Source organism: Amphiprion ocellaris, chromosome 14 (genome assembly GCF_022539595.1).
Source record: "Amphiprion ocellaris isolate individual 3 ecotype Okinawa chromosome 14, ASM2253959v1, whole genome shotgun sequence".
Lineage (NCBI taxonomy): Eukaryota > Metazoa > Chordata > Actinopteri > Pomacentridae > Amphiprion > Amphiprion ocellaris.
This window is the reverse complement of record NC_072779.1, coordinates 10941350-10969097: the sequence shown is the minus strand read 5'-3', so window position 1 is coordinate 10969097 and position 27748 is coordinate 10941350. Positions and strand designations below refer to the sequence as shown.

At 40.1% G+C, this 27748-nt stretch overlaps 2 protein-coding genes across 2 annotated transcripts in view; both read right to left on the bottom strand.

Annotated features, from left to right (window-relative positions):
- Positions 1-166: 166 nt before the first annotated feature.
- On the bottom strand, positions 167-7705 carry trim47 (tripartite motif containing 47). The gene is made up of 8 exons (XM_023266397.3): positions 7480-7705; positions 6914-7125; positions 4355-4400; positions 4101-4196; positions 3720-3944; positions 3412-3434; positions 3193-3314; positions 167-2514 (listed from the first exon to the last, which is right to left on the bottom strand). The coding sequence occupies exons 1-8, from the start codon at positions 7660-7662 to the stop codon at positions 1985-1987; spliced, it is 1437 nt and encodes a 478-aa protein (XP_023122165.1). The 5' UTR covers positions 7663-7705; the 3' UTR covers positions 167-1984.
- A 3908-nt stretch (positions 7706-11613) lies between these two features.
- frem2a (FRAS1 related extracellular matrix 2a) overlaps positions 11614-27748 on the bottom strand; it is a 63032-nt gene continuing 46897 nt past the window's right edge. The window contains exons 9-24 of the mRNA XM_023266376.3: positions 26765-26962; positions 26245-26409; positions 25849-26031; positions 24479-24609; positions 23935-24093; positions 22758-23061; positions 21751-21882; positions 21021-21352; positions 16817-17009; positions 16572-16697; positions 16354-16481; positions 16082-16216; positions 15805-15931; positions 15100-15287; positions 14857-15003; positions 11614-14378 (exon numbers count right to left, since the gene is read on the bottom strand). Of these exons, the coding sequence (XP_023122144.3) occupies positions 13830-14378; positions 14857-15003; positions 15100-15287; positions 15805-15931; positions 16082-16216; positions 16354-16481; positions 16572-16697; positions 16817-17009; positions 21021-21352; positions 21751-21882; positions 22758-23061; positions 23935-24093; positions 24479-24609; positions 25849-26031; positions 26245-26409; positions 26765-26962 (3197 nt within the window). The 3' untranslated portion in view covers positions 11614-13829. The remainder of the gene's footprint in view (positions 14379-14856; positions 15004-15099; positions 15288-15804; positions 15932-16081; positions 16217-16353; positions 16482-16571; positions 16698-16816; positions 17010-21020; positions 21353-21750; positions 21883-22757; positions 23062-23934; positions 24094-24478; positions 24610-25848; positions 26032-26244; positions 26410-26764; positions 26963-27748) is intronic.

Sequence of the window (27748 nt, the reverse complement as noted above, 5' to 3'; positions counted from 1 at the left end):
CCAATGTGGTAAACACACTGGATAGTAAAAACAAATTACAGGCCATTAGTACATGTAACATTCCCTAACTAATATGAGACATTTTGCTAGAATACAGATCATCATACTTACTGATTAAAGTATATAATAAAAGCTTTTAAACAAAAAAAGCATCACAAAAATAAAATGATTTTTCTCTTTTAATCTCATTGTAAAGTCTGAGAAACACTTAGCACACTGATAGTAAGTGACGAGCCAGAAACAGGGACTTACAAGACGTTCCCCCTCCCCAAGTTACATTTACTAAGACAAACGCAAAAACTGCTAAGCTGAATACATGAATAAAATTCAACAATAAAAAGTATGCTTGTGTATTAAATGGGATACACTGTCTTAGACAAGACATTTATCAGTAAATACTCAAAGTTATAGAGTTTTTCAGTCCAAACATGACACCCTGAGCAGCTTGAGAATAGCCAGTCTCAAATATTGTAACTCGCATTGCTCTGTCTTTCTACTATGCTTCTCAATACAATCAGGAAAAAAAAAGAAAAGAAAGAAAAGTACAATGTAAGATTCCAAACATCCCACTTGTGGATCTATAACTGCACAATCCATCAAATCCAAAAACAAAAAAGAGCCAATAATATAGGCGCTCAAAAGAAATGTTAAAATCAAACTTACAGAGGAAAAATATATAACTGTTCAGATACATATTCTTACTTTCAAATCAGATAAAACCGCTTTAACGGATCAAAAACATTACAAAACGAATACAAAAAATATCACACAGGACCGAGTTGGTTAATAGAGCCAAAAATGTTAGGACCAACGTAATTAGTAATTAATACAACAAAGCAGGGCTAGTTAAAAGAATATACTTGAGGAAATACTGCTAGTAATTAAAAATATATATCAAATAAAAAACAAAAAAAACACAAAAATGTACTAAAACCTTCATTTGGCCTTCCATAGGTTTTCAACCGAGATAAATCCACCAAGTTTACGCTGTAAATGCTGACTGTCATTGATGGAATGTCTAAAAGTAAAATGTCTACAAGTTCACACAAGAGAACATATTTTGGGACATGGCTGTAAAGCCAGATAATCTGCTGTTAGAATATTTGAAGACTCTTCACTTTCTCGTATATCGGCTCATTCCCATATATACACAGACAAAACATTTCAGCTGTTTAAGGTCTGTTTAACGCAGCAAAATGTCATGACGTCACACCTTGAGTATCACAAAAATAAGCTTCAAAATGTGATTCAGGGCAATATACAAATGAACCCAAAGAGTCAAATAATAGAATTAAAAATAAGCATAGAGGTGATTTTAAAAGGTTTGGGATAAAATTATTTCAGCCTATGTTAATTTCCACAAAAACAACCACCTCCCACAATTCATTCCTGGAAGAGCCAATTCCCAGTACAAGATGAACAAGCCGACTGTTCTTCAGTCTCAGAATAATGAGGGAATCTACAACTATCAGTGGGATAACTATGTCATTTGCTTTTCAAGTTCTACCCAACAATGCAATGGCACTGACACTGCCTGGCATAAACTTCTAAGCAATATGAGTTAATGTACAGTAGGGTGACATAGTGGTTGCTAACAGGAAATGAGCTGTATATGCTCTGCTCAACAAGAGCATGTGGGGCATCTGCAACCCAGCCGACACAGTGATATAGACAGCAGAGCACCTCTCCAAACCCCCAGCCACAGTTGTCAAGTGTATAAGCCTACAGTGTGTGTCTAAGTTGAAAAATACCAAATTTCACTGCAGTCTGGCAAGACCCCTGGCTCTTACTATTCAATGTAAACCTTATTTTCTAAAACCAGCACGAACAACAAGTAACAGCTCTAATGCGTACAGTACATGGCTCCGAGAGTCGATGTCATCCCACCACTCCAGCCTGGACTACAAGATAAAGCCTTGCCAAAGGGCAAATCTGACAACACTGCCATGAGTTTACTCCTCGCTAGCAAAATTTGATAACCCTCTCAATAGTAGTGGCATATGTGCAGCCTGCTGCCTGGATCATTCTTCCCTGGGCTGAAGAAAGGGTAGACAGGCTCTTCAAAGCAGGTGTCAAACATGTATAGTCTCTTCATGGTTACAGCGTCATAGAAACTGAGACGCCCGTTGTCATAGTCCAGGTACACACCGACGCGAGGGGAGTTCCAGTAGTCGGCCACCAGAATGCGCCCGTCCTCCCCGTTGGCGTACAGCCGGTCCTGGAGACACAGGCTCCAGTATCCTGCAGAGGGAGTGAGGCTGACAAAACCCTTACGGTTGCTGCACTCGGTGGTGACTCCCAGGTACCACACACCTTTGTCCCTCACGTCAACCTCCCAGTAGTGTTGGCCGCTGGCGTACTGGGCTGTGGCAAGGACGCCACAGAAGCGGTTGAAGCGGGAGGGCAGGTCCGGCTCCTGGTTACGAACACGGCCCTCCTCCACTTTGGTGTCAAAGTCTGAGATAAGCAGGTTTGGGTGAGCGGTGTCGGGGTCTAAGGTGAGGTTCTGAGGCACTGCACAGAGAGACGGTGAAAGTTTAGTTCACCTTGAGTTGAAGCTGGCAGTATATCTGGGAGGAAGATTTCCAGCCTAGAAAGAACTGAATTTGGCATTCACGGCAACAGGGTAAGCAGGCTGTTCAGGCACTTTGTTACGTTCAACTCCAAGTACAATGATTCTTCCAGCTAGTGTCATGTGATTAGTTATGTTTGAAAGCAGGTCCTTTAAGCTACATTTGTTTCTACAATTGATATAATTCTACTGTAAACACCTTTATCCACATTGTTTGTGCAGTCAAAGTACATACCAGATACTTGAAATAAAAGGTGACATTATGTTGAGTAATATGCATGATGAAGCTTTCACTTCCAATCAGATGTGACCTTTCAAACGCCAGAGGAACACTGCTGTTTGCAATAATTGACTTCAATTATCCCCTGTGCTGAAAAATATTGATTAGGATATAATTTTTCTTCAGCTTGAGATAAAACTCCTGTATTCCTTCAGAAAGTACTGGATTCCCTGAATCCAGAAAATTCTTGCTGTGATGGAGCACTGCTAACCACTGTGGTGTTCACAGCAAACTAAATAACCTTTTTGTAAATTAGCTTTACAGTCAGTCCTACATGCCAAATAACAACACTTTAGAGTGTGTTCAAATAATGCTTACTATCACTATCGTGTAAACTTACTTGTGTGCAGCACGTGCATCATCTTCTTCCACATGATGAGCTGAAAAGGCCCTGAGAAGTCGGTAAATTCAGTTTGACAATTAACCGGCTCGAGAGGTGTGAAAGGCTTGCAATGAATCACTCTGTAAAAAAAAAAACATTAAACAAAAAAAGATTATACAATGCTTTATTTTGTACATTTTAATTACATCTTTTAAAAAAAGAATGAAAGCTACTTACTCATTGAATGTAGCAGCAAGGCTCTGTTAAAGCAAAAAAAAAAAAAAAGTTAATGTCAACCTCATTGTCAAGGAGTATTTTGTTTACAAACAGTCAGCGGTGTTTTTTAAACGTGCTATAAGTTACATAACATGCTTTTGAAGTTTTGGCTTACACCAATAAAGAGCATAAAAGACATGCACGTCCCAATTTCTGCCGTTTCAGGGATACTTTTTCAAAGAATGAATAAATTCAGTGCAGTAGTTTTGGTATGATCCTTACTGCACACTGAGAAACCGTTAATTAGACAGTCAATATGAGCAACTGACCTCAAAGCTACTTTTTCCACCGACGTGGCTGTGGATATCAGATATAGCTTTGTCCACAACTGCTGCTTCTGTCTCCACAATCTTCATATTGTCTTCTATAACAGCCATGGTGGCAACCTCCTCAGCATCCAGGCTCTCAAGCAGACAGTCTCTTTCATCTAGCAGGAATTGGACCAAGGCACCGACATCTGCTTCAATCTTCTCTTTGAGTCTTTGCTTCTTCAACTAGAGAAAGGAAAGATGTGGAGGATTATGTTGTTGCATTACATTTCCAGTTAAATTCACAACTGCACATTCATGCACCCGTTAAATTGGCGAGAGTTAAATGTCACTTGCAAAAAAAAAAAAAAAAAATCTAGAATAAAAAGGTTGGCTTCATACCCTCACTTCACTTTTAGTGCGCTCATCAGTTGTTATGACTTTGACACATTGAGACTTCTGCCAGTTGAGCTCCATTAGCCTCAGTTTCAACTCCATCTGTGACAAACATACATCAAAACACATAACGCATTAAAATGTGAAATTACTCCGTAAGCAGTGAACATGATGTGTGGCAAAGGACCCACAAGCTCATATCTCCTTTCCAAATCTACTACTAAATTAGTAATCTTAGCAAATTCTAGAATTAGATTTACCTTCATGTCGTTGATAACTTCTGGCACTGGGGCCACCTCATGGTGTCTGAAACAACAGTAAAATAATGGCCAGGAAGTTACATAGAAACTCGTCACACCAACCCAAAACACTTCACGTGTTCTTTGGAGTTCTCTTACAAAACAGAAATAATTTGTCTAGATCTTTCTTTCCAGAATACACTTTGTGTCTCCTTCATATCTAATAGTGCCGTGTGCAATCCTTCTTTCTTCTTTGTCAACCACTGAAAAACAGATTTTAAAAAAAAAAAAAAAATGTCAAAGGCATATTTGTTTGCTAGCTCTCTTCTTCAATATTGCCTTTGCTGGCACATTGCTACATCTGATGGAGTCTTACTGCCACCAACTGTTGATCACAAAAAAAAAAAAAGTGTTCACATCCAGAAACAGAGCGAATCGTGCAGTCTCACCTATATGCATCCTCATGCACAACGAAAACAAAATGGAGACCAAACTAACAACAGTACTACTAGTGGTCAAAAACTCAAAACATTGGAATCATTTTTACCTGATGCATTTGAACAAACTGTGGATGCATGCGTCATGAGCTCTTGCCTTACATAATGTCTCATTTGCATTTATGTTGAAAAGGTGCAAGTAAACACATTCCATGTGACCTTTTGTTCTGTAATTAATCCAGCCTTGACAGAACTTCGCCAAAACTCCTGTGTTGTTCAACATTCCCATGTACATTTGCGCAGTAACATCAAATGTCCTTGCATGATACCACTATCACTGTGATCAAAATTCATCCTTATCACTTTCTTCACCGGATCACTGACAGTCCCATTTGCTGGATGCAAATTTTTTGGAAAGAATGTTTTCTTACACATAACCATAAAAAGCAACATAACATTAATTTAAGGACAATGACAATCATAAATCCTTGAAATCAAAGCAACAGCTGAAGCTCCATATGAACATTCGGGAAACAAACTGTCAGTCATTAAATGAAATAAAAATAACAAAAACTGACCAAGATAAACATCTATCCATCCCATCCATTATCTATACACTGCTTAATCCTCATTTGGGTTGCGGGAGGACTGGAGTCTATTCAGGCTGACTGAAGGCAAAGTCAGAGGACAGCCTGGACAGGTCACCAGTCTATCATAGGGATACATATACAGACAAACAATAGCACTCGCATTCACACCCACAGACAATTTAGAGTTACCTATTAACCAGAGCATGTTTCTGGACTGTGGTACCCAGAGAAAACTCACACATATACAGGGAGAACACGCAAACTTCTATCTGCAAGGCAAAAGTACTAACCATCAAGAGAAACAAATAAGACAATTCAAATTTGAATAGTACAAGTTTCTATACAGTAATATTATGTTCATGCTAAAGCTTGGCGAGAGGATGGTTCTGCAACATTCTGTCCATTAGTAAAGACACTGTACTGAAAACTGCAATCTTGACATTACTTTTGTCCTTGGTGCATTCCTTCTCAGCCCTTATCTCACTCCTCCATTTATACCCAAGTGCATATTTTGTTTTTCCTCTTTGACAGTAGTGACTCTCCTGGTACACTGTGATATGCCTGTACTTAATTCACCCATAGCTGTTCTGCTAAACTTCAAGTATATCATCCCTGCCACAGTCCTTATTTTCAACTACATGCCTACTTTGTGCTGAAGTCATTAGGACATAGGAAGGAATCACACTGAACCCTCTGAACCACGATGACTTGTGAAAGAACAAAAACAAACAGTTCTAGATTCAGTTATCTTCTAAGTATGAACAATAACAACACAGAGAAACCTTTGTTTAAATATCACAACAGTAGTTAAATAATTACAGCATTTCCTGAAGATATGTAAAAAGATCAAACAGATTAATACATACATTTTTTAAATAATGTGCGAAACCACAAAAATTTAATTCCAACTAGATGGCCAATAACATCTAGGAGTCACCATTATTTTGTGTATAAGCTGTAACGTCAACAGATAAGCCAAACTAAATCATCACTCAACAATGCCTGTAACAAGACAGTTGTTGTGGTGCCAACTGAAAAGCGAGAAAGTCACTGCTAGCCAGTTTAAAATCAGAAACAGCCGTCCTTTACAACCTTAAGAAGAAAATGCAGTATAGTTCCACCAAGAACTGCAAAGACGGAGGCAGAAAGCAGCAGTCACAGAGGCCTAATAATTAATTCCAAAGCTGTGTTTCTGACTTATCCAGTTTCTTACAGTAATGTGGTTTCTTTTATCCCTTTAAATGGCAAACCTGCTGAAAGGCTCAGAAACCCAATAAACACTGTTAATCAGATTCATCATATATAGATACTTCAGCCAGATAAAGAAGGTGTCATTGAAAAATCATTTGACTACTGTCACACAATGGGAATATGTGGCGGTCACAGTTCACACACAGAAAACACAGCTAAAATGTGGCTTGTGTAGATTATTTTAGAACGACCTTGTCTGCTTCACCGAACAAGCAACTAACACATTTTCAAAACAGAAATCGAGTTTTGGGCAATGCTTCAACCTAATAACATTCATACATACTATAAAGAACACAACCAACCTGTGTGCTCTGGATTCCCTGCAGACTACACAGATAGGCCTCTTGTCAGTCTGGCAGTACAGTTTCAGTTCTTCACCGTGTTGATCACACTTCCCATCTACTTTAACAGGCTTGGAGGGGGCATTACAAGACCCCAGACAGTCCAGGTCGTCCAGTTTGGCCACCAGGTTCTGCACCAGGTAGTTTTTAGTGAAGGTCCTCTTGTTGAACACCTGAGAGAACAAAAGAAACCAAATAAAACAGACGCAGACACCTGATTGAACCAAGCCTAAAGGCAAAAATAAGCGGTTCACAGAGTGCGTTGTAGCATCTCTCGCGTAGCTAAAACAACTGAGTTAGTTAATTAGCAACTCACCTGGGTGCAATTTAGCTAACGTTAGCTAAAGCCAGTTAGCCAGCTATCACAGCAGTTGTAGCCGAAAAATGCACTGCGTGGCTATTTTTCAGACCAACCGCCAGCCAGATAGAAACACTTCGCAGTAACACAACCACAACGTCAACATCACACAAAATCTGCCAAATAAACCCACACAGCAGAACAATTCAGACACCGTGTATGAACTTACCGTTCGGCACTGAGGACACTGGTACCCGTAGTCTCCGCCATTTTCATCCCAGTGCATACAGATGCAAAAGCGACAGAAATTGTGTCCGCACTTGAGTATGACAGGGTCTTTGAAGAAGTCCAAACAAATCGCACATGTGAGCTCTTTCCGCAGGTCGTCTCCAGCTGCTCCAGCAGTCGCCATGTTTACGAGGCAACAGCAGCACAACACTGCCACTGCAGGAAGTGAAGGGAGAGGAGGAGGGAGGCGGCCACATTTGTGGTGCGTCAGTCTGTCTCTTAGCCAATCAGATCACTCCCTCTCTCTCTCACGCACACACAAATACACAGCAAAACAACATGAAATCAGAAATCACACTTTTGTGACATTTATAAGGGCTGCTAAGAGAGCATTTTAAACCTTTGTCCTCCACACATTGTGTAGGCCGACACTAACATAACAGTTGGTTAAACGTTCCTTTTTTCACTCCTAATCATCAACTGGTTGATGTGATTTGTCTATAAATATACACTGAACCAAAATATACATCTATTAGAAGTATTCAACCCCTTTGAAAGTTTCCCTATTTAATTGCATTTCAGCATTTAATTAAGGTCAACTTTGGGGGGCTTTTTTGACAAGAATTTAACAAAAAAGACTCTTTCATGTCAAAATGAAATCATCCATCCATCCATCCATCCATCCATCATCTAGACACCGCTTAATCTTCATTAAGGTTGCAGGGGGGCAGGAGCCTATCCCAGTTGACTTGGGGCGAAGGCAAGAGACACCCTAGACAGGTCACCAGTCTATCGCAGGTCTACATATAGAAACAAACAAGCACACTCACATTCACACCTATGGAAAGTTTTAGAATCACCAGTTAACCTGAGCATGTTTTTGGACTGTGGGAGGAAACCGGAGAACCAGAAGAAAACCCACACATGCACAGGGAGAACATGCAAACTCCATGCAGAAAGATCACAGGCCCAGGTAGCTGCAAGGCAACAGTGCTAACCACTGATCCACTGTGCAGCCCCAAAGTAATGTCGGTACATTAAAAATGTAACGTAATTGACTGCATAGGTAAGATAAGACTTGCAGGACCTCCCAGATACAGCTGTCTATATACTATAATGACCTGAGACACATTCACTGCACTCAGATGATCTCCATTTCACCAGTTGTGTGACTTCTAGGTCCTACAGGCTGCACTTGTGTTGAATTAGGTGAGTCTCTTCAAAAGATATTTTATATTTTTGATCTGTATTCACTTTGACATGAAAGAGTCTTTGATTCTTGTAAAAAAAAAAAAAAAAGCCACATTGTAATTGAGTATGAGTCAATTTTAAAAAAGCAATAAAGAGGGAAACCTTCTAAGGGTTGTGAATACTTTTATAGGCAATAAATGCAGTATGCAAATGGAATGGAGTCCACATCTCCACCAACTGTCATCTAACAGACAGCATGGTATAATAGACAGTCTGCTACATGATGTTCTGGTTGGACGTGTCTGACAATGTGATCCTGTCAACTAAAATGTCCATCAACCTATTCATTTCCTTCAGGAAGTGTGAGACCTTATTAAACAAGTCAGCATCGACAGTCTATATGCTTCACAAATGTATGGCACTACGCAATGCAAATGGTGGAAACAATTGTTACTGATTTGTGATTTCTGCTCTATGACCACACTCTCCATCATCCATTATCATTTCCAGTATAGTGAGTACTTGATTTTTTTAATCTATTCTGTTGTAGAAATGACGTATGGTGGAACAAGAAATACTTATTGTCCTATGTTAAAACAAATGGATAGAAGTTATTGAAATTTTACATACTGCTGTTATAGCTTTGTTCAGCATATTTTTAAAAAAATGGACGGCAGGACATTTTCCCTTCACTTATTGAGGGTTCCATTTCACCTGAGAAGACATGACATCAAACGTAACACAACTGATGAAATGCTACGATGAGTTACTTTTCCACCAAAGAAAACTCAAGTGCACTACAGCGATATTCCTGTCTATGAGGAGAAATGTAATTTAGCCTACAGCCCACCTCAACAATCCACTTAAAATTCACAGAAGGAAAAATTTGCCCAGAATGCATGTCATGAGAATTAATAAAACACTGTTTAACGCAGTAGCAGTGCAAGTTACCCATGATTCCATGTCACACTGCTGAGGTGTTATTGAAGCCCATTTTATTTTGACAGCGGCCTTCAGCTCGTCTGTATTTATGGGTTGGGTGTTTCTCATCTTCCTCTTTAAATGGGATTCTATGGGGTTCAGGTCAGGTGAATTGGCTGTCCAATCAAGCACAGTGATACCATGGTCAGCAAACCATTTGGTAGTAGTTTTGACTCTGAGGGCAGAAGCTAAGTCTTGCTGGAAAAGGAAATGGGCATCTTCATAAAGCTTGTCAGCAGATGCAAGCATGAAGTGCTCTAAAATCTCCTGGTAGATGGGTGTGTTAACTCTGGCCTTATAAAACATCAGCAGATGAAATTGCACCCCAGATCATCACAGACTGTAGAAACTTTAAACTGGATTGTAGAACACCTTGGATTCTGTGCCTCTCCACCCTTTGAACAGCGGTTCGGTTCTTTTTCTCTCAAATCCAGATGTGTCTGATACTGTTTCTGGTTCAGGAGTGGCTTGATATAAAAATTTGACAGTTGTAGCTCCTTTCCTGAAGATGTCTGTGCTTGGTGATTGCTGTGGAAGCTCAGCGAGATCCATAGAAGATGAGGAGGCAGACACAGAGAGACACAGTGGAGACTCAGATGACTGAGGTTGCGAGTAAGGTTCACGTCAGGAGTTGATGTCAGGAGAAAAGACACCGACAGAGCAGCAATACATGCAAGCACTGCCAGCATCAGTTCTGAGCATTCGCTTTGATTTTTGGGGATATAGTGTAGTTGGGAGAGGGGTCAAGTTTAGATTACAGACAAATATGGAGGCAACTAGTCTGCTTAGTCATGCCAGAATAGACAATATCTAACCTTGACTGGAGCCAAGAGTTCTGGCATATCTTCCTCTTACAGCGTCTGCCGGTTGGAAGATAATTTGGTATGACATCAGCTAACAGCTGCAAGGAAATACTTTAGAAAGGGGAAAGAGTAATTTTTCCTTCACAGTGACTCATGCACTGACACCAGTCCACTCTTTATGAAGCTCTACCAAGTTCTTAAATGGACTTTACTTGACAATCCCCTTGAGGCTGCGATCATCCTTGTTACTTGTACAACTATCCCTACCACAGTTTTCCCTTTCAATTTTCTATGAATATGTTTGGATACAGCTCTCTGCCAACAGCCATGCAAGTAATGACCTTCTGGTGGCCTTCTCTCCTTGTGGAGGGCGTCCATTCTTTCCCATTATTGTAGTTGTGTGTGCTTTACTAGAATGAGAGATACACTGTATTTTTACTGTTAGAATAGCAATCTATTCAAGCTCAAAATAAAATATTCTAAGGTTTAGACACATTGAATTTCTAGTTTTCATGAGCAATAACAAACAAAACTGAAAGAAATATGGTTTTTCATTTTATGTGCAATGAATTCAGAATATATAACATTTATATCTTCATACATAACTGATGGAAAATATTAACAAAATGTTACATTTTTCTAATAAAAAAATTTCACTAATTAATTACAACTACTTTTCTTTAGACCAGTCATAATGTGCAAATACACATAACTTTATGCCTGTGGTCATAGCAATAGTGTGTCCTTCTGAATTCGTATTTATTGCAACCAAATAGTTGTAAACACATAAAATATTTTCAATTTCTAGCATCTTAATTCACTGATAACAAAATGCAAATCACTTTCAAGTTTTCCATGTCTCTAAATGCTCACTAAAGCTGATACTAACTCCTGTCAAAAAGCATAATATAGAAATACTCTCGATGTTTGTTTTGCAATGTAAAGCATGCATTATGTCTTTTCTTGATTAATTTATCTTTCTAATTTTTTTCTGCCTATTTACCAAGTCAAAACATGGGCTTTGGATGACTTCAGGGGAGCAGTGAAGTCCATTTAAGTGTTAAGGCCTCATTTTTGACTTTTACTCAAATCCATAGAATCTTCCCTGTACCTTTGAATCTTTGCATTAATACAGATTCAATAAAAAAAATAACCTGCCATTAGGCACCAGTAAACAATATTTATTCTTAAATACATATACTTAAAAACCCATTCATAAAAAGACACAAAGTGAATATCAAGTTTGATTGTGCTAAAATTGTCCGATACATGGGGATAACTGGCTGTGGGGTATACATTACATTGCATAGCTTGTACTGGCATGTGAGGGATGTGACTCAAAAAGTGCATTTGATGTCAGATATGATGTTATTTCCAAATTCATCAGGGCCAAAAAATAATAATAATTAAAAAACACAGGTTTTCAGCTGGTTATTAGTTGTATAAATCCTCACATCCCTCGCTGAATCACACCTCAGCAGATTTCCAGCTCATGTTCATCACATCAGCTCACCCTGATGAATATTAGAAATAATTACACAATGATGACAATCAACACCATAATAAGACAATTATTCAGGAACACTGATCTCAGCATGTTGTATATCCATAGCAGGGTAAGACACAGGTTTAACAATACATACAAACAAGAAATTTCACCAATGACATCAACAAAGAAATGAGTTTATATCAAATGGGATATTTTTCATGGTGACATACTGATCTGTAAGCAGCTATTTTGTTTGCATCGTTTGTTCGAAAAAACATGAGTCAGAACACTGAAATCCCACACAGCACTAGTGACAAATAAAGCTTAGAGGAACATAATGTGAGAAGAACAAGGGTCAGGTCATTGGCTATGGATACAGCATTTGCATGTTCACAGCACCGCACTTATTAGCAGTGTAACAGGGGAGTTGAAGGTGGCTCTATAGAGATTCTCTTCAGTCAACAGTAGTAAATTGTGTTACAACACACAGTCCATTCTCTGTAAAAGAAATAACTCCTGAGATGAGTGTCTTTTTACATACATACGTTTTAACCAGTGTTATTACAAAAAAAAGAAAAAAAAAGAAACATTATGCCCTATTTTTAAATAAATATGACAATGTCCCAGAAACACAGTGAAGCAACGACACTGTGAGGATGGAGTAAACATGGCACTAGGAGCAAAGATGATCTGTAAAACACACAAATGAGTAAATAACTGAAGAAAATATTTTTAAAAACATAAACAACCCAACTCAGCAGCAATAGAAATGCTTAATACATGTAGGAAAACATTCCTCATAAAACAGTAAACAAAATAAAGAACATTAGACATGGTAAAAGATTAAAATGCTAAGCTGGTTTATAAACATAAATTCTATCAGTAGTGGTATTCACCTCCTGGAGTTCTGCAGGTTTAGTTCACAGATAAGAAACAAGTGGTGCCATCTTGTCTTTATATTTTTCAGCGCACATTGTGTAATCCAGTGTGTCCTGTGCCAGCAAATATTTCTTGACAAAAATGTAAATGCACAGTTCACCCCAGAATGAATATTAAAGTATATACTGCAGCATAGATCCATCATAATTGTTCTGAAGCCAAACAATGAGGCTACAGGTCCAATTTCCATTAGTATCCTCTGCCAGTGGATAGTTTATAACAACTTTAGGGAGAGTAAGTGAGACAATACAACGAGTACTGGACGTTTGCATCCATCATGCAACTGTTAGACTTCTAATACTTAGAGTGTACTGCAAAATATGTGTGCAGAATCTATTTTATGCTTTGCAAGCTGTAGAAAAGATGGGCTTGTTGCATACACATAAATACTAGGGCTCACGAACTTCAGTGAATTTTGACCAGCATGGCAGCCGGTCAATAACATCTTCTTTTTGAGGTGAACTGTTCCTTTTACTATGAATCCTGACATTATCTAATCCCTTTTTGCCAGAGGTACACCTGCGGCACTACATCTTCGACATGGCCTGACACTTGCTCTGTGAAAAGGGTTATCTCGGTGAGTGGGACCGTCCTGAAGGGATACAGTTGCTTCAGGCACTTTAACACCATAAAGCCAGTAAGAGAGACAAGGAATACCAAGCTACTATCAGCACAAGTTGGCATGTGACATAAAAATCAGCAAATAGGACTGCTGTGCTGTTTGCTGTTGCTTGCTATGATCAAGGTATGTCATGGATTCAACATTGTAAAAATCTCCCCCCCAATAACAGGCACACCTAATAACGCATCTTTATTTTTGGTGTTGTGAATGTAATTCAATACCAGTTTTTTTTTTTTTTTTTTTTAAAGAAAATCCAAAAAAATTATAAAAGCCCCCACATATTCCCTACATCTCATTGTCCATCTGTCCATCCATGCATTCGCTGCTCAGACCTCTGAGCTGTTGTGGCAGTCTTGCATCCTCACCACCAGCATGGGCTCCGTACTGACAGACCCTTTCACCACCTCCTGCACTCCCTCCCTCCATCCCTCCTTCCCATCCTTCTGTCTGGATCTCAGCACCAGTATGATGGTGACAGTAACGAGGACAGTCAGCAGCAGCCCCACCAGTGCCCCCACCACGGTCACCAGACCCTCCTCTTCCTCCTCTGTGTTCAGCTCACTATGTTCCAGCCCTTCAGCAAACAGCTCATTCGACCCAACTGACCTACGCTTGGTTCGGTCCAAGGCGATGTGCATAATGTTGGTACCGCGGTTGTTGTCTACTCCGATATCTTCAGCGACTGCTGGGGCATCAGCGCCAGTTGACCTCCTCCAGCGACGGCCTTTTGAGCTTGACGAGGTCAAGGCGAGCTCGTTGCTGGTGGAAACCAGGGAGTGGTACTCTAGGCTGCGCTTTCCAATGCCTCTGTTGGCATTCTCTTTGGAGCGAACTGTGTAAATGGTGTGGATGTACCATTCCCGGCCTGCAGCAACCTGAGGAGAGCAAGAATTAGGCATATTTTCAAGCTATGTTGAACTTAAAACAAAGGCTGAAAAAATGGCACAACAGAACAGAAACAGTGCTACTCAATTATCCAAAATGAAACTGCGATGAGAATTTTAATTAGCCATTTTTCATAAACTTGGCTCCAATACCAGGAATATGGGTTATTAGAAGACTCTGAATTTCTGGCAAAGGTATCCCATAAAATAAACAACACAGTGCAAGACAAAACATTAAGCACAAGGATAATGTGACAAAGCCTACAGTATAAACTCCATAATCTCCTCATATATCTGCAATGCTGCCTTGCTTCATAACTGTATCTTTCACTAATACATGCACAGTCAAACTATTTGAACTTGTATACATTTTAGAGCAAAATAGCTTAGTGCTGCAGCAGCATGGTAAAGATAAACATAAATATAAAGGTCAGTCATTGACTATAAGAAACAGTAAGCCATAGGATACCTGGAACATGGCTGTAGAGTCTAGTCTAAAGCCATCAGATCCTGGTTGTCTAACGAGCAACATGGCTGATGGATCATCCACTGCCAGCACAGCATTAAAACTGACGTCGCCAAACACACGCGCCTGAGTCTCTGGCTGAGCCTTGTCCTGGAAGGGTGTGTTAGATTGAAGAGAAAAAGGGAGGTAAAAATATTGATTGCAAAATACTATTTTGCATATGTCAAGACACCTGATTATACTTACAAGAATCTTAAATCGATAAAGCAGTGACGGGGAGTCAGCCAGGCAGCCAAATTCGAACTTGGTCGGGTTGTACTTGGGTACGTATCCATCAGCACCAGTGCAGAGGAACACCTTCTCTATGGTGCAGAAGAAGGAATCTCCCAGATTCTGCACAGGGTCCACCATGACACGACCATATACTGTATCACCTGAAATATGAGAAGAAGATGTGGACCCTGAATCCTAAAATTTTATTTGTGAATATTACTTGTTTCAATGCCCAATGTATGAATTTTCTACCTTCCAAGTAACTACTGGTTTGGGTGCATGTCAAACAACCAGAAAGCAATATTAAGATGAATCAAAGAGCCAATTTATTATTACCAAAATGTTAATGTTTGTCTTCCAAGTTTGATTTTTAGACAGCATAGCTCTAAATCCAATGCTTTTTTGCATAATGTCATACGTCAGTTACTTTAAATAGCATTCAACAATACTTTAAGTTTTATAACTTGAACTAAGTGCAAAAACTATGTAACTTTAACCGTGATGCATTAGCTGCAATGTGTCAAGCAAAGCATGGACTGTACTGACATAAGCACAACCTAATGTCTGCCTGAAACACAGAAAATCAATCTAAAAATGTGGCCTTAAGGATTCTACAACTATGAGTATAGTTCTTTAAATATTCACTCCCCAGAAGTCTTTAGACTTTATAAAACTCACCCTCAGAAAAGGCTATGTCACTCTCTTGACCGAAACCCATTGATCCATCAGAAAGCCACAGGCTCCTCTTGGACAGCAGGAACATCTGAGTGTTCAGGCTGAATTCCACTGCAACTGGATCACTCACCTAAGAAAAGTATGCAGATAGATAGCAAGTAATAGCATAATGAAAGAAGACAAAGTGCTAATGACGCACACAGGAAGAAAAAACAAATCTTCCTTTAATAAAGAAATGTTCCGCTTTTGGACCTTAGAGTCTACACTAAGACTGCCTTACTTGCTGGAATCGGATGTCTAAGTCGAAAGTAACTGGTTCTCTGGGGCTGCAGACAGGTGGAACTGTGTATTCCATATTCTGGGCTGTTGTACAGGGGATCAACTTCACTGTGTAGGTCCCAGAGTAGTCTCTCACCTAAATGCAGCAAAAGGGACAAATACATTTTAGAAGAAGTCAGTCTGTTGCCCTTCCATCCGCTCAGGCACACAGATTTACAGAGTGGATGTCACAAGTCGTGCATCAGGGCACCAGAAAATTGAATGCGCTCTTACTGCAAAGTCAGAGGTGAAGGTCCACTGCTGGACTGGTTGGTTGTAGGTGGGCTCACTCCTCACTAAGGTGAGGTTAAATGTCAGGCCAGGGTGGTCCACACTCATCACCATGGATGACATGGAGGTAGCTGTGGGATTTTTGAGAGGAAGAATTTATAATGGAGGACTGAGATAAAACCATAATGAATTTCGAGGCATATCAAAAAACTCAGTCTCACCGGCTCTTTTTATTCTGCCCGAAGAATGCGACTCCACAAACAGACCCCTGAAATGAGCCTTGGTGCGGAAATTTACCACCAAACGTCCCTGATCATTTATGCGCATGCTGGTAGGATACAAAGCACCTGGAAAGAAAAAACACACACATTCACTCTGGACTCTACATGAACCACTTTATTGGTACATAGACGGTCTTGTGTCCAGAAGCATGAACTATAATCCTCTTTCTGTCTCAGGAACTTACCCTGCAGCTCTGCCTGAGGGGGGCTGCCGATGCCGTCCTTCCAGAGAATAGCAGTGTCGTACACAAAAGTGAGGCGCAGCTCCGACTGCAGGTCAAAGTGCTGCCAGCCGCCGGTGCCGACGGGGGAGTGGAACACATAGGAGACATAAAGAGGCACCCGCAGGGTCACGTAGGATTGGACCAGGTTCAGCACCTGTGAAGATGTTTCAACCAGTAATGAGTAAGGAAACTGCAGTTTTTAATACGCCAAGTTGATCCGTTGAGGATATGCTTTTCTCTAAGGATATGCTTTTTTTTTGGTCAAACTTTAGGCTAATAATTGTGTCCAAGGCTAAAATTTAATATTGACAAAAGAAGCTGCTTATTCACTTGATAGTTGGCTGAAGCCATAAGCATGAAATCCTCAGCGTGCACAAAAAAATGACAAAAACTCTGTGTTATCCTTCCAGGGTAAGGGGTGACTGTAGGTCGAAAAGCTATAATAAGTGCAGAGAAGATGTAACAGATGAACACAACATTCTCCTCCACAAGGTGTTTGAACTCTTTCACTCCTACTCAGCGTTGTCAAAGATGCAGAAGAGTCTTCTTGTGTTGGACACAGTGGGCAGTGATGTGGGCTTGTGCAGTTGTTTTCTATTTTATTTTTTTAAAAACTAGTTTTCAGAGAATTTAACAAACTTTTATGCCGATCATTAATGAGGCACATGTGGCTCCCCTTTTTGATCATTCTCAGTGAACTGGACTCAAAACAATGATTACGATTAAATTACTAAAATAGAAAATGGTCCAAAAATTTAAAACTGTGAACTCTGACATTGCTCTCTTTTTGTACACCTTTAACAGCTAGCAGCTAACCCCTATAACGTCTGAGAAGTGCACAAAGGAGGCTTCAGCAACATCCAGTATTATAGTTAAATTTCTTGCTTTCATTAACATACTGAGAAATATGCCAGTGATGACCAACAATGGAAAACTTCTGACTTCTGCCATTATGTTTGAGCAATTTGATTAATATATTTACGTGTTCTGGGTTCCAGGTAGATGATCATGTAACCAATAGTTTGTTCTGCAACCATATATAGAGGAAAGTGAAGTTTTTTCAGTTCTGCTAGTATATTATAAATACACAGGCAGGAGGAAGGGTGCTGCTGTTGGTTGTTTTGCTTGAGGAGAGAAGGTTGTTGTTGATGTTTTCTGTTTCATATTTAGTTTTTATTTTTGCAAGGTTTCTGTATAACCTTGTTTCCACTGTCAGTTCTACTAATAAAACCAGACTCTACACTCTACAATCGGACCAAAGCTCCTGGTTGTTGATTTCATCTGAGCCAGTTTCACCACTGAGGAAAGGGAACCTCTTTGAGGCTAATATAAATAATCTCACTATTGGAGTCCAAATTTACAATCATTGAGCTGACATGATTTAAAGTAAGGGGATACTTATTAAATAAAATTTAAGTAAAATGTATACTGAAAGTGAACATACAGAGGCTTGAGGCTGCCTCTTTAAACCGGGTGAGACTCTGCAACTTGAGTTTCTCTGACACATGCAGTGGTGGAAAAAAGTTTTAGGACACACTTAAAATTTTACACAATCTCAAATATTATCATGAAATATTTTTGGAAAAATCTTTTTTGTGTTTCAAAAAATGTGGCTCTATCGGACAAACACAAATAAATACAATTTTTTTTGTTTATTGTTTACAAGAAAAACTAACAAAACTAAATTCTACCAAAATGACCCAATACTCACAATTTCTTATTTTTGTAGAACCAGTAAATTTAAACTTTAATAGCTTATTTAGAATTTGTTTAGTGTTATGGCTGTGATTGCACTAAAAGAAGTTGCACTGGAAGAGAGCACCTAAGAGTGATCCCAATGCAATATACATGTAAATGTAAGGGGTGTCCGAAAACTTTTTTCCATCACTGTATAACCAGATTTCCTGAACACCTACAGCACATCCACATGTTAGGTTGTTCATCCAGCCAGTTATCAATAAGCATGTAGTTGTCTGAAATAAGAGACGCAACTGGGCTGGTGATTTAAAGCCAGTAACATGCATTATAAGCAAGATCTGACACAGCTTCTAACTACGTATGTAGAATATTCATGTTTGATTTTGTGTTGTTGAGCAGTTTTTTGAGTTAATTCTTATTGTTTTTTTTTTTTTTTTTTTAATTTCATGTTTTTTTCTGGAAAAAAATTACTTTTACAGTTCTTAACACCTTTAGAAATCATTCATGTTATCAGGAAATCTTAGATGTAGTTCCAGGAAGTCCACCACTAGGTGTCTCTGCTCACCAACATTGTTTCAACAACTTTGACTGACTCCTAACATTTGCACTGCTGTGCGTCTCCACACACGTTTGACAAAGTCAAAGCTTTTCTTGGAAAGTGATTGAAATCGCACAACATCATCTTTGTTTGACTTCAAGTGAAAACGTGTCAGCTTGCTCTGTCAATTGCCAAACTGAATAATGAGAAGGAGATTAACGGGGAACAGAAATTGAGAAAAGCAATCTGGCAGAAGATGATTTAGGTACAAAAAATAAATGTGATTCCTAATCCTTTTATTCCTCTTCCTTTTCTGATCAGCCATTCCTCATCACCTGTGAACATATATTTTATTCACTCATATTTCTAAACCTGAATCTGAAAACAAAGTACTATGATAGTAACGGTGTGTTATAATTTATTTGCAAACAGAGAGAATCTCCCAGTCTAATACATCTATCACAGTGCCTGTGCAGGTTAACTTGTGAAAAAACTGAAAGATGATTGTGATGTTAACTAAGAAACAACGACCTTTGTCCTGCAATTTTACTGTAATATAGTAGTAATTTAACTACAACAGCCTCCTACATTAAATTTATTCTAAATAAGAATTTAAGACTGTGAATCATTGACTTTCAAAACGGGAATAAACTGTTTTTTTTCACTGTCTTGAAATGTCATCATGGTCCCCCAGAAAGAGAAACGAGCTCATCAGTTATGTAAAAATACAAAGCTGTCATGAAAAAGCAAGAGCAAAACACTGATTAAGATGATTAAACCCACAATATAGTGTTTGGTTTTAACATTTGTCAAAACAGTTTTACATTTTTTGTCTATTCAGAGGCAGCTGAGTTATTTAATATTTCTGTGCTTTATGATTTGTGCACCCTGGCGGAGCTGCAAGGTAGTGACTGCTTCCTCCTTTTTCTCCTTTTCTTTTCTTCCAGCACTTCTTAGAATAATAAAAAATATATAACCCAAGTGACATTGTGACAGAGATCTCCCTTAATGAAGAGGGCTTGAGGTCTTGTGGATGACGGGCATCATGTGTAACTAATGTGTGCAAGCAGTTTCTTGCTGTGACTAGTAATTTATTTTTTTTAACTTCCTTGCCATATCCTTCTCTCTCAATACTGACACAGGAAAAAAAAACATATTCAGCAGTCTGATCAGCAAGAAGAAGCTCATAGATCAAAGGCTGGAGGAACACAAAAGAGCAGCAGGACATGAGCAAGGGAGCAAGGGTCTGTCTCCTGATCCACAATAACAACGGGAAGTGGGAGAATACTGCAGCTCTGTAACATAACAATTGCAACATCTGTGGCAATGATGCAACAGCAGCAAACAGCGACTGGAAGTTTGTTAGTCGCTAACTGACAGCTGGCCATAATGGCAAAACTTAACAGCACCATCTTGTCTGGTGAGCTCAACAGTGATGGAAAAGAAAATCTGTGGAAACTGTGTGGTAACTAAGATTCTTCTTGTCAGGATGACTCCAAATAAGGTGGTCTTCTTTTCTTGATTTTCCCAAATGTCATGTGAATCTGAGCTTTAATGCTCCATATCAACAGCAGAGGTGAGAATTAGGTGAATGACTGGCGGGTTTGCAAGGCTTTGTTTAACTGTGTGTGTTTCGGTGTGTGTGCTTTCGCACTAAAAGCTATCAATCACATGCTGATGTACCGAGCTGGCAAACGCGCACAAACATGCAGTGAATGAGACGTAAAATGCAGGCAAACAAATCCGGTGCCGTTCTGTCTGTGCGTCCTTTGGGAGGCCGGAAATAAACTAAACGTACAGGCAGGAACACACACAGGTGGATGCGAAACACACACACAAAGGCTAACAGCCAAACAGATGTACATACAAAGCCTAGATTGGAATTTATGTGCTGTGGACAAAGATACAGAAAAAAACAGACACACACACCTGTCCATCAGTTCCTATGGTTCCTCCACAGTCAGTGAGCAGCTCGGACATGTGGTAGTAGCTGCTAAACTCCCAGAGACAGGCTTCCAGGTTGAGGTTCCTGTAGAAGCGCAGTGTGCTGTTCCCCCGCAGAGGGCTGCTGAACTGATACGGCGCTGAGTCTCCCATGCTCTCAGGGCTGCGTGTCGAGGCGGTGATGAAGCCGTGACCTGTGGTGACCTCATTGTAGTCGAGCAAGTTGGAGCAGCGATGGTTTCCCACCCGGGTCCCGTCGGGACTGAGGGTCAGTTCAAAGTTCATGAGAGGGCGAGTGGAGATTACCGGCAGCATACCTGCAAGGCAAACAGAGATGATCCTGAGCATGTGTCCAGCTAAGTTTGATTCAAGAGACATTACTATTTTAAAAAAATGCAGAGGGGAAGAGATAGTTGGGAGAGGAGAGGGAGAGAGGACAGGGATGAAAAGAAAAGAGGGGGAGGGACAACAGAGAAGAGGAAGATGGAGACCTGGAAGAGATGAAGCAGAAGGGAACTGATTAAAAATCAAGACGGGAATGTTAAGTAGCGAGTGCGCTGGAGGGTTTTTTACAGTGGGATTCGATACAACCTGGTGAGATCTATATTCTGGTTGTCACACTCCTGAGGATCCCAAGACGTGAATATTACACACAGTACATTACACTTCGCTTCATCTGTGGTATGAGTCCTGCCTGCCTCCAGCTCCTACCTACCATCTATGTGAGGCATGGTGACAGTCACTTTGATGAGGTTGGGGTGTTTCGGGTCGTCTGCTCCAGTGTAGCGTAGCTTGGCAGAGAACGGCTCAGCACCAACAGTCCCCATCTTACGTGGCTGACACATGCCTTTATATGACAGCAGAGCAGAGACATTTTAAACACACGGACAGACAGCAACATGTAGGAGGACAGCATCTACAGCTCATTAGTTATGCAAGTCCATCTTTAGCTGTTTCTAAATATACAGTTATATACTTGTACATCCATCTTTTTCTCATAACCTGCATGAACTACTACTGGATCGGGCAGTGATTTCCACATTTCTAAGAATACTTTGTGACCACCCTGAGAGCGCAAGTCTGAACTTGTTGCATTCAGGATGTGTAGGTGGAATGAGTGCAGCATAAGTGATAGCATAGCAACAGCAAAAGAGAGGGTTTTTTTTCCCTTTGAGAAGAGAATGAGAGCTATGACCCATTCTCAGCACATAGTAGCAGTATCGGATTATGGTCTGGTGGGACTGTTGTAAGCAATGAAAATGGTATAATTTGCTTAGTCTTATAAAATATAATACATGGTTACAGACTCCACTAATGCCAGCTACAATAAAATGGCACTACATCAGTATGAATCCAAAAAAAAACCTAATAGTATTTTATTACAGACCTTTTATTTTTTGTTTTTTTACATTGTGGCATTACTACTTCTCTAACACTTTATCGTTTGATTTAGAATTCCTAAAAAGCCAGAAGAAAGCAATAAAACAAAAGCTGTATTATCAATTTTTTTTAAAAAGTTCTCATTTCTTTTATATGGCTGTACTGTAGAGTTGGTTTTCATTCAAAAGCACTATTCCTGAACGCTGGTGACGTGTGGAGAACAAAGCTCTTTTCTCACTGCAACATGGTGCCTAATCCTTGTTCAATTCTTTCTCTTAAAAAGAAACAAAAATAAACCCACACAAGACACAGACACGGATTCATTCATTGTTCAGGCCTCACCTTCCTCCCGGCTCACAGTGACAATGGGGCTGCTGAGCTCTAAACCCTCATCCCCGTTAGAATTAACAGCCCTAGCGGCACACTGGACCCTGGAGCCTGCCTGGAAATAGACCGAGTCCAATGTAATCATCTTGGAGGATGTAAAGAACGTGTCAAAGTCCGCCTCCCTCATGGGACTGGTGACGCCATCGGGGCCAGCTGGGGCGCTGATGAGCCAGCGGTAGCGGGTCAAGGTGTTGTTGATGTGCTCGCTGACACAGATAGAGCCCGTCTTGTCATAGTCCGGGTATTTTGTGTTGCAAGCCTGCGGGATGGATAAGCAATTTAGCAGGAGTGGGTGTGAAGGCAGGGACAGCAGAGATGGGGAAGATACAGCAGATGCCCGAGGACAGACAGAAGGAGACGGAGGTAGAGAATAAAGACGTGTAAATGACTGTTGCCAAGGAAATCCAGATGTTCCAGTGTGTTACGTTTCCTTATTTGAGCCTTTACAAGTTGCTGTTTTATAATTAGAAAGACGGAGCTGTTGGATGGAGAGCTGCAGAGTTTCTGTGGATTTCCTTTTAAACCTGTTGACACTGAGCCCCGTGGAGCAGCACTCAACACTTCAATTTTGACAAGACTACTTCACTGTGTCTCTCCAGGGAACCTCCTACGCAGCTGACCACAATGCAGGGAAATAAACACGTGGGCTCACACACACGCACACACACACACACACACACACACACGAATACACACACACATACACATTTTCAGCCACGTACAGCAGCCACCTGAGGAGCAAATGACTTAACACATGATGAGAATCCATTTAAGTGTCTCCCTGAGTCTGTTTTTCAAGAGTGAAAGTGATTCTCCTGTGTGTGAGCGCATGAGGACTGCAGCCTACTAAACCAAGCTGTGTCATGTGTCTTTAAAGGACACACTTGCCAGCTTCTGGAGGATAGTTTAACTTTGGCTAAGAAAAAGTGTGGCTCCTGAGGGCAAACAAATCCACCTGTGGAGGAGGTGGGTTCTGATTAAGTCCTGCTACCTTCATTAAAGGGAAAATGTTTAACTGTTATGTTCTCTCTCTATTTTTTATTTATTTATTTTTTTTTTGGATGAGCATTTCAATTCAGCTCCAAAGATAGCTCCAAAGCCACTTGCTTCCCAGAATATTGGCTGGACTCACAGTGACACAGATGACTGGGTATCCGGCTGGTGGGTGGAGGTTTTCTGGTGTCCTGTCGACATCATCGTAATATAGCAGCGACACCACGTGAGGCAGCGAGGGGAAGGTGACATCAGCCATGCTGTTGGTCTCCTCGATATAAACTATCACTTTAGTCACCTGTGCCAGAAAGAAAAAGATCTTTAAGACTGATGAAAATACTAACACGGAGATGTTTGTGAATGAAGACACCATAGATTACTCTCGGTGGATGTGTCGAGGCTCGTTCACAGCACCTCTTTTTACTTCCCTCGTTCTGCCCCTTTTACTACTGCTCTGTTCTTTTCTTTCCAAGATAATCTATTATTTATTGTGAAATGTTTTTGCTGTGCTTTTGGCTGCCACTACAGTAAAGTGTTGTCTGGGGCAGGAGAAGCTTGTTAAAGAGATCCCCGATCTCAATAAATATGGGTCAAATCAGAAAAAAAAAAGTTTGTCATAACTGTCAGCCTGGATTTTGTGTGCGTTTTTTTGTGTGATAGTTAAACAAAATCACATTTCTGACCTGAGTTTCAGCCACCATGTTTTCATCAGGTTTCAGATGGAGAGTAAACGCTTCCCTCATTTCTCTGACTCCATCAAATAGCACCTCCACCTCCACCACATGCTGCTTATCCCCCTGTTTGAACTCAATGTCTGGGCACACACAGAGAGAGAGAGAGAGACACACACAAACACCAAGGGAAGCAGTTTAAAATGTAGCTCATTAACTGCAGATGCAGCACACAATACAGCACAAAAAGATCATTATCACAAGTGCAAAGTATCAGTTTGCATTACATTTTTGTGGCAATAAATGTGACATCAAGGCCAAGTTTCTCTCTTTTTTTATTGCTGAATTCAGATTTTCACAGAGAATGAAAAGGCAGATTATTCCAATTCACGTTGTACTGCTTCAGAGGAATATATCACTTAGCTAAGAAGCATTGCAGGTTTCTATTTGCATAGTGCCAAAGGTGGTCCATCTCCTTGAGAAGTAAGTAATAGAGCTTTGCATTAGAAATGTGCTGCAGTGAGAAAATATTGTGCAAAATGAGAAATTCAACGCTGTATGGCTCAAAACTGCTGGGAAATTTGAACGGTGGGTAGGCAGGTATGATTTGAATGGACTCAATGTATTCATATAAATATTTCAAGCCTTGATTAAACTAAGAGAGGTTCACTGCACTAAAAGCCGAACGGATAGAACGGAAGATTTCACCCTGCTGACAAAGCATGAAGAATACAGAAATTCTATGAAAAATTACGTGACCATCCACTGGACTATTGCAGGAATTACCTATTCCCCATTTGGGATGAAATTAGAAATTAATGGCCCTTGCCCAAATAAACCCCCATGCCCACTTTCATTACCTTTATATTCCTATAGGGAGCCTTGTTTCACACTTGTCAAAACTTTTCTTATTAGCTGCTACAAATGCATAATGGAAATCAATGAGGAGGACACCTGCAGGCCAGTGAGAGCTAAGTTTTGTGAAGTTTGGACCTCTAATGGTGTTGTAGAGCACTATATTGATCAGTAGGTCCCTTTTATTTTTGCATTATATGTTTTAATAACACTGATGTGCCAAGAAAGAGATGAAGTAGTGGGAAGACAGAAAGTGAATGGTTTTAGAGTGGTTTTATGTGGATGAGCATTTATCAGCATATTAAAGGCTGACAATAGTGTTTTTTCTTTACATTTGCAAACAATGCTTGTGGTCCACTAGATTCCATTGTTTTGTACATTTTTAGTCAGATATACATTACTGTTGCATACTAATACCGTTTAAAAACAACGCTTTATATAAAAAGTCTGCATTGCACATTTTATTCTTACATTCATCTGTGATTTTTACTATCAACACCCCCTATGTGTACATGTGTGACATTTACCCTGAGACACGGGGTAGTAGTCCTCTCCTGAGACTGCTGACCCATCTTTAGTGTGAACTCGCACCAGTGACACTCTCGATGTGTCACCCACTCGCACCACGGGGATCCTCACAGTTGCCACGGCGCTGGCTTCCTTCGGTTCGCTGACACTGAACTTGGTTTCCAAAAAGCGAATGATGGGTTCTAAGGAGCACAGAAAAGGATAAAAATATAATAAAGTCATAATTCTTACATTACCATTCATTCATTGCTAATGACAGTGATGACTAAATTAAAACAAACGGTATATGTTCTTTGCATCTAAGACCTGAGCTGTTAAATTACTGATGAGCTACTTTTTATTTCACTACATATTTAATTCCAGACTTTCCTCCACCATCTCCTCATGCCACTTACTGTCTGCTGTGTCCTTGATTTTCACCAGAGTCTCATTCAAAGCTCCCACTGATGCTCCAAACTGTGAGTTGCTTTTCGGGTTCCCTAAGACCAGACGCAGCTCCTCTCCTTCCTCATACTGCGTATCATCAACCAGGGAAAGAATACACGGCTTCTCCACTTCACCTGGAATGTACAGCAAGATGGTTGATGGGATATGTCAACTAATTTGAGGTAGAAGATGTAGGTTCTACAATAATTCTTTCATTTCTGTCACGTGCAATATCTTATTCATACAACTATTTATATAACTATTCCCCCCCTTTTTCCTTTCAGGAAGCTGGTTTCACATATTTCATGAAAAAGGAGGAAAAAAAAACGCAGAAAGTGACAATGCAGTAGGTGATGTGTGCACAAAATGTGTGACAAAAAACCCCCCAGAGGAGCTGTTTATTTAATTGAAAAGGTGCCAAGTCTCGCAACACAAGACACGTTTTACAGAATGAGAGAAAACATGTGTGACGTGTGATTGCTGGAGTACCTGGTAAAAAACTGATGACAGACGCATCCGTGTTGGGTCGCTCATCGAAGTCGGAGGCGACCTGTGCGGAGCCCTGACGGGTGTAGCAGCGAACAGAGGACTGGTGTCTGATGTCGCCGCTGCGGTACACCGTTGCTGTGATCTGACCGTCACTCTCCTCGCCAGCGTACAGCGGCTGGCGGAACTGGACCTTCGGCACTGTTAGTCAAAAGGACAGTTCAGTCATCAGATGTGACAAAAGGCAGGAGGATTTTTCTCATCCCGGATAGACTGATAATAAAAAGCAAATCAAATAACATAGCTGTCAAAACAAGCTTTTTTTTACTGACTGAATGGCGGTAATGAAGGCGGTGAACTATGAATGCACAGTAAAAGAAAAGTGACAGATTAATTGTTAGGTTGTGTTTAGTGAAGCAGTTATATTGAAGTGTGAAGAAGTTGTCGTGACAAGCTTGAAAATCATGTTTCTAAGGCGTGTTTTTTAAACTCTTGAGATGGCAACTGTATATTCACCAATTACAATGAACTTTATATTTCAAACCTGACACCAAAACACGCACATTGCAAATACAGAATGAAATGAGGCCGTTTATAGGTAATATGTCACATCAGCGTGTTAGTTTGGTAAGACAACAGTTGAAACTGACAGCAATATAATAAACCAAAGTATTGGACAAATTTTAATTTTAATCTGATGATGGCACAAGATGAGAAGTCAAAGATCACCGAAGTCATTACAATTCATCCTGATAAGGGCTGCGTGAATATCTGTACCCAGTTTTGTGTCAGTGCCCTCAGTAGATGCTGATATATTTCACAGGATAAGTGAAAAGTGCTGGTAGCAGTCCAGAAAAAAAGATTAAAGGATCATCAAACTCTCTGGGATTCATCTTCTGGGCACCATGGATATCAAATTTCATGGCAATTCCTCCAGTAATTATCAAGACATTTCACTAAAAGCAAAAAGTAAACCTGCTAGGGCTA

Excerpts from the sequence above, each read along its gene's own strand:
- trim47 (XM_023266397.3), bottom strand. The coding sequence starts at position 7,662 with ATGGCGACTGCTGGAGCAGCTGGAGACGACCTGCGGAAAGAGCTCACA. Across the intron at positions 3,945-4,100 it reads GCACTAAAAGTGAAGTGAGG|TTGAAGAAGCAAAGACTCAA; the intron begins GTATGAAGCCAA and ends TCCTTTCTCTAG. Across the intron at positions 2,515-3,192 it reads GATGCACGTGCTGCACACAA|TGCCTCAGAACCTCACCTTA; the intron begins GTAAGTTTACAC and ends CTCTCTGTGCAG.